Below are 7409 nucleotides of genomic sequence, written 5' to 3'. Positions count from 1 at the left end.
TCTCTCTATCAACTCGCATATTTAGGTTTCACTCTTTTTAACTGTCCACCAACCAAGACCATTTCGATAATTTCCAAATTTTCCTGTGAGCATACAGTTCGGTCTGAATTGGTCACGTTTTTGACCGGTGTAAAGAAGAATAATGACTCCCGTAGAATGTAATGAAGGGGTACATGAAAATCAACTTTGCAAATAAAAATCAAACGATTTTGCATATAAATCACACATTTCCGAATATGAATAACAATTATGAAATATAAATCATGAGATTTAGAATAATTATAACAAGGTTATGAATAGGAATAACAAGATTTAAATATGAATAAACAAGTTTTATCAAATATAACGCAAAATTCGTATAATAATGCGCCATTTTACAGGCCATAACTTTCTTCTAATGCATATTAAATTTGTCGGAAGGAGGATCTCATTTTTCCACACAAATATGTGTTTGTCAGAAAAATGACCAAGTTTGTCAGAACAATTGTATTTTTCGTCAGAACAAATATCTTATTCTTCCCTAAATATATTTTTTCTGGACTTCATGGCCCTCGTGGATTTTTGTAAATTTGTTGAAGTTATCAAGGATCTGAGACTACTAAATATATAACATTTTAACAAAAAAATGGATAAATTAATGTATTTGCCAATAATAGTCATTATATATTTTGAAATGCTGACTTTCATCGAAAGCCCTATAACATCAACTTATTTGTCGGCATCCTGTCTGCGATTAAAATTTAATCGTACTTAGAACATTCTCTAACGTGCTGAATAAGATGAGAGACAAACACCATATGCAGGTGATAGCAGGATATTACTACAGAAATAAGGAAAAGTTGACGAAAGAAAAAGCCAAATTCATCCCGTTTGTCGTAGATGTTTATTGGCCATAAACATTCTATATATATATATATATATATATATATATATATATATATATATATATATATATATATATATATATATATATATATATATATATATATATATATATATATAAGGAATGTTTTTAAGTTTTGTGTGAGTTATTGGTGTGTAAATCACACAGACTTGTCAAGTAGGCATATTTCATGAAGCGCTAGCGACAACGACACGAACAATAGAAATTGTCAAATTTTCGGGACGCCCTGTCCCTTCCTCAAGACAAAGAAAAAAGTTAAGCAGTCATAAAAACAGAAAGGCACAGTAAAAAGAACAGAGACAAAATGGATATACGGGTGGATCTGAGAAGATACAGTTGGCGAAAAAGATTAATAGAAAGTACTACAAAAACCAACAACACTGTATATCCTAAGTGTCGGATCTACTAAATAGATACAAGGTCAAGGATGGAAATTTATATAAAGCACTACAAATGACCAACGACACAAACAATTGAAATTGTCAAATTATATTGTTAGTGTCGTTGGACATTTTTCATTGATCTGGAGGTAAAAATATTATTTTTTTTAAAATCCCTCTCAAAATTTACTGTAATACTTTAGAAAGATTCTTCAAGTTTGTGTGTCTATAAAGATTTTCTTTTTGAAAAATTGTTGAGAGCCAAAACAAAAATGAAACATTATAAAGCTGTTAATTTAAATCATTTTTATATTTTAAGGAATTTTGATTTGATGGGGGAACATTTGCATTTATATTTTTGAGAAATTTGAACTTCTGTTCAATCGGTGAATAACCCTCCAACATAAGTTGATTATTTTAATAAGCAAAATTATTCTGGAAATGGTACTTCATTCTTTATATTTATGCAGTTTAAGATGTAAAATGAATTCAAAATCAGGCAGGCATGAAACAGCAGAAAAAAATATGAACCATGATAACAATAAAATAAAAGTGGGTTTTCCCTAGTGAATATAAATTATCATGTAGCAAAAATTAAAAGAACAAAATGTGTTTGTGAAAAACTGATGCCCCCGTATAGCGAAGGTTAAAGTTTTTCAAATGCAAGTCAAAATCCAGGCCAAAAGATAAAAAAATGTTGGTACCCAAAGAAAGGTCTTGTCTTGAGAAATATACCTGTGAAATTTGAAAGCCCTAGCTCCAACTGTTCAAAAGTTATGGCCAAGGTTAAAGTTTTTTAAACGTAAGTAAAACGTCAAGGTCAAGGTCAAAGTTTTTGGTATCCAAAGGAAAATCTTGTCACAAGGATTATACATATGTGAAGTATGAAAGCCCTAGTACCAGCCATTTAAAAGTTATGGCCAAGGTTAAAGTTTTTCGAAAGTAGGTCAAACTCCTAGGTCAAGATCAAAGAGTCAAAGTGCTTGGTATCCAAAGGAAGGTCTTGTCACAAGGGTTACATAATATGTGAAGTATGAAAGCCCTAACATCAACCATTCAAAAGTTACATGTATGGCCAACGTTAAAGTTTTTTCAAAAAAAGTTCAAACTCCTAGGTCAAGGTCAAAGAGTCAAAGTGGTTGGTATCCAAAGGAAGGTCTTGTCACAAGGATTACATATATGAAGTATGAAAGCCCTAACATCAACCATTCAAAAGTTATGGCCAAGGTTAATTTTTTTCGAAAGTAGGTCAAACCCCTAGGTCAAGGTCAAAGGGTCAAAGTGGTTGGTATCCAAAGGAAGGTCTTGTCAAGGATTACATATGTGCAGTATGAAAGCCCTAGCACCAACTGTTCAAATGTTATGGCCAAGGTTAAAGTTTTTCAAAAGTAGGTAAAACTCCAAGATCAAGGTCAAAACGCCAAAGTGGTTGGTATCCAAAGGAAGGTCTTGTCACAAAGAATACACATGTGAAGTTTGAAACCCCAAGCACCAACTGTTCAAAAGTTATGGCCAAGGTTAAAGTCTCACAAAATTTTGCAAAAGTGGGTCAAATTCCAAGGTCAAGTTTAGAGTCAAATATGATGATACCCAAAGAAAGGTCTTGTCACAAGAAATACACATGTGAAATATGAAAGTCATAGCTCCAACCAATCAAAAGTTATGGGCACGGTTAACGTTTTTGCGGACAAATATACAAACAGCTAAACAGACGGACGGACAGGGCAAAAACTATATACCCTCGAATCTTCGATACGGGGGCATAAAAATATTAAACGCGTGCTTTATTAAAAAGAATTCAAAAACTTTTTATAAATTTGTTAATGGAAAACGAGTACTTAAAGAAATGTTTTTATTATTATACTTGAATACTACTGAGTATTTTTAAAATTAAAGAATTCCGTTTAATCATTTTGATTTTCTTTTTAAGGTTATATAAGGACTTACTCAATGATTCTTTTTCTATTTATACCTGCAATATATTCTAAGCAAGAAGACAAGAACAAAAACCAAAAAGCGTAAAATTTATACTGAAGGAATAAATAATGGAATTATCTTTTACTTGGGAATTATAAAGGTAGTTAAAGCTTGTATTTTTGAGAAGACAGCGTGCTCGAAATAAAATGAAGAATATCAAAGTTGCTGATATTATTCCATCCAATTATCATATTTGTTCCAGTATTTACAAATAAATACCTGACCACAGCTGTTTGTTTATCCCAAGGCTACCTGGGGTCAAATTGCGGATGATACGCTAATGATCATTAAATTAGTTAACACATGTCGTATTAGATTGTTATCAATTACAAATAAATTTTATCTGACTGCGATATAAATCTGAATGTAGCAACTTTCCTCGCATAGTGGAGAACTTACACCGGATAAGGATTATCAATAAGGTAAGTACGCTTACTACTCTAGGAATAGAGCATTCATACGAGTCTCTCCAATTTTGATAAATTCAAAATCCTCTAAAATGAATATATATATATATATATATATATATATATATATATATATATATATATATTCAAAATTATAATAATTGAGAAAAATCGACTGTTAAGAAAAAAAATCCATCGAAAACATATTTTTGCAATTAAGGAGAATATCATGCATGTTCATTAATTAATCAAGACACTGTACCCGTCTCTATACATATTTGTTTATTTCATTATCTTTTTCAGTCCCAGAAAATGTTCATATCTATTTTGTTGGTGAGTTCATCAGTATTGGCAGCTGTCCTGTCTGAAAGTCCCACTATCTGCCCCTGTCCTAAGATTTTAAACCCAGTCTGTGGTGATGACGGCTTTACGTATGCCAATACATGTTTAATGAAATGCGCGTGAGTAGCTGTATTACTAATCTCTTTTTTTTCTATTACAAAAACAATAAAAAGTAATTAAAAACGAAATGCTTTGGGTCCTGTTGCAAAATTCAAACCATATATTGCTAGAACTCTTAAAAGTATAAAAGGAGGTCAATATCGGTTAAAAATTTGATTCATATGTGAACATGAAGCTTTAGCTTAATGGTTTGCATAACATCGATTTATTGGGTTAAAATATAAAATATACCATAGAAATTATTTCATTGTTATTTACACCCCCCTCCTAAATATTTTGAATGTTTTGAATCATTTGACATGAATTATGTTAATCTGCACTCTCTGATACATATACATTAACTAAAAAATTAACAGAACAGACATGTTGTTAAAATGCTGTTTTAGATAAATTACAAATTTGCAAGACTTTTGGGGGGGGGGATATTTAATGTTCAAGCTTTGTAAAAAAGTAACAATAATATCACCAAAAAACTTTTAAACTTTGCACACACGGAAAATTCTCGGCAAGAATTTGGGCTTTTACTATGAGAAGAAAACATGCCGTTAACTGGGCAAAGAGGAATCAACGTTAAGAACACTTAATAAAGCACAAAACTTGCAGATTTGTACTATATTACACATGTATTTTTTTAATATAATTTTGTTACGTCTAATAAGAAAACAAGTCAACATTGTTATTTGTGGATTTACATAAAATGAAAAGAATTTTCAAAATAGCCTGACCGTTGCTTTCCTGCTTTCATGAATATGATTTCATTTAATCATATTGTTGTTTTATATAACGCGCAGTTATACATAAAACAATAATAATAATTTAATAATAATAACATACATGTATCTTGTAGAGGTGTACAGGCAGCCGAAGATTCGGATTCATGTTGTAAATGTAAGAAGAATTACAACCCCGTCTGTGGCGTGGATGGCAAGTCTTATGGAAACAAATGTGTGGCCTTTTGCAAGTAAGTCTCGGCTACAGTTCTGACCTTCCTTATGTTTCGGAAAGATATAATGCAATTACAATGGATGTTAAGTTTGATTATTAATTAAAACAAAGGAAACTTAAAAATCACTTAATCCGAGTTATTTATGCTGCTTGACACTCCCAGTCTCTATAAAAGACATATACAAAACTGCAGAGAGCTCAGTCCGGAAACAAAGATACCACCATAAAGAAAAGCTCATGTTTAGCACAGAAGTTAATACATGTACAATATATTAACAAAAGTATGTGTCTTTCACACAACTTCATGTATCTGATAGCATATTCTTAACAAATGTAGGGAATGCATCTAAAATATTGCACAACTTTTATATCCCAAACTAAGAACAAGGTCAATTAAATTGTCAAAAAGAACTAAGAATTTGTTATTTTGAACATTTAATGGAAACTTTGATAATGTAAAAAAGCTCAAAATAAAATTTTAAAATTGTTGATGCCTTAAGTCTGTTTTTTTCTGTTCACGTTTTGTATTGTTGACAGAATTTCTCGATCAGAGTTCGTTATCTTCACATCTTTTAGTATGCAAATTGATTTTTTTTTCTTAGAAACAAAGACATAGTTTTTGACGTTTTGTTAATTCCCAACATTATATAGAAATATAATGTATTATTCCCGTTTGGGCAGTAATTTATTCTCTTCTATAAATAAAAAATAATTATGTTTTTTCATTGGACATACATGTGTAGTTGTTAATATATGTAAACAATTCCATTTTTTTCAGAGGCGTTCGAATATCAAGTAAGGGTGAATGTCCACGTCCAGTAGTGTGTACAGCCGACTACACACCTGTATGTGGAGTTGATGGAGTAACTTATGGAAATGCTTGTGGCGCTCAAGCAGCGTAAGTGTCTGGGTATATTTTGTATTTTCAAGCTTGTTATCTATTCATTTAAGGCTTTGTTTCATGTTACAATATCAGGGAAATTAATTTTGTGTGTGTTAATTAAAATCTATGAAAAGAGAATGTAGCATGACATCATTTTAACATCTTTCATTGTTTTTGACTTAGTAATGTTGAAATTGCATCAGAAGGAGAATGCCCGAAGCCATGTGCTTGTCCTTTTATTTTGAAACCTGTATGCGGTGTTGACGGCAAAACTTACGCTAATGCATGTACCGCGAATTGCAAGTGAGTAATTTGTAATTGTCTTGCTATATACTTTTTAAGATTTTTTTTAATTGAAAAGTTTATCGGAAGATCTACAAAAACAGAATTTCTACTTTTTCCCCAGGGGAATTGAAGTTGCCTCTGAAGGAGGATGTCCCCGCGCATGTCCTAACCTTTACGCGCCCGTCTGTGGTGAAGATGGAAATACTTATTCTAATGAGTGCCAGGCTGAAGTTGAGTATGTATCAGGTTCTCTTATGCAGCACTTTTATCAAAGCAATTCAGCCTTAAAATCATAAAGGTTTAAGAAATATGAGAAGATGTATTCATAAAATAAAGTAATACTCAATACTCGTTTTGTATTGATAAAACTCTAAGTAACATTGTCTGTGGATATTTCAGGAATGTGGCTGTTGTCAGTAAAGGCCCTTGTTAAGAAGATGGATGACCTGTAGACACTCCCCCAGCACAATAAAATTATCTTTAAATGACCTCCTACGCATTGTTCATCGTTATAAAATCCTTTAAAATATTGTACTTTTTTGTTATCTTGAAAATCATGTGTACGGCTTTTGTTTTGTCTTTTTTTGTTATATGTTCTCTAAACAAAATGTTTTTTTCTCTTTTTAAAATGTTAAGTTTCCATCCACATAATTGTTTATCTATTGGTCAAGTTACCTCTATGATTTTGTCCAATGCTTCTAAAAAAATTAAAATCGGAAATCAAAGCTGCATTCAGGTTTATGAAGGAATATGATGTGTGATCTCCAATCAGTTAAGCTTTGCAAGCGATTGGTTTCCTCCCTGAAAGTTCAGCAGTTCAGAAAATGTGTGAATACTTCGAGCGAACCTTAATATCTATACCCCTCCCCAGTTAGAAACTTAATCCTGTGGTGAAACGCAGTTGGTTTTATATTCAAAATAAAATCTTTGCATACAATAGTGTAAACATATGAGCATCTGCACCACACTGACTTTGTATCAGTAAGTTTGTCAAAAATTCTTAGCTCACCTGAGCCGAAGGCTTCGGTGAGCTTTTCTGATAAAGTGTGCCCGGCGTCCGTCTGTCTTCTGTACATTTTCGACTTCTTCTCAAGAACCAAGGGGCCATTTTCAACTAAACTTGTCACAAAGCATCCTTGGATAAAAGGAATTTAAGTTTATTCACA

At 31.9% G+C, this 7409-nt stretch overlaps 1 protein-coding gene across 1 annotated transcript; it reads left to right on the top strand.

Annotated features, from left to right (window-relative positions):
- Positions 1 to 779: 779 nt before the first annotated feature.
- LOC133204889 (serine protease inhibitor dipetalogastin-like) lies at positions 780 to 6811 on the top strand. The gene is made up of 8 exons (XM_061340632.1): positions 780 to 868; positions 3632 to 3683; positions 3972 to 4129; positions 4978 to 5091; positions 5854 to 5973; positions 6142 to 6261; positions 6365 to 6478; positions 6643 to 6811. The coding sequence occupies exons 1-8, from the start codon at positions 780 to 782 to the stop codon at positions 6674 to 6676; spliced, it is 801 nt and encodes a 266-aa protein (XP_061196616.1). The 3' UTR covers positions 6677 to 6811.
- Positions 6812 to 7409: the final 598 nt, after the last annotated feature.

The sequence above is a fragment of the Saccostrea echinata genome, unplaced genomic scaffold (assembly GCF_033153115.1).
Source record: "Saccostrea echinata isolate AGI-Se365-2 ecotype Australia unplaced genomic scaffold, CSIRO_AGI_Sech_v1 ptg000054l, whole genome shotgun sequence".
NCBI lineage: Eukaryota > Metazoa > Mollusca > Bivalvia > Ostreida > Ostreidae > Saccostrea > Saccostrea echinata.
Note: the sequence above shows the minus strand (reverse complement) of the source record. Positions and strands in the feature narration are given on the sequence as shown.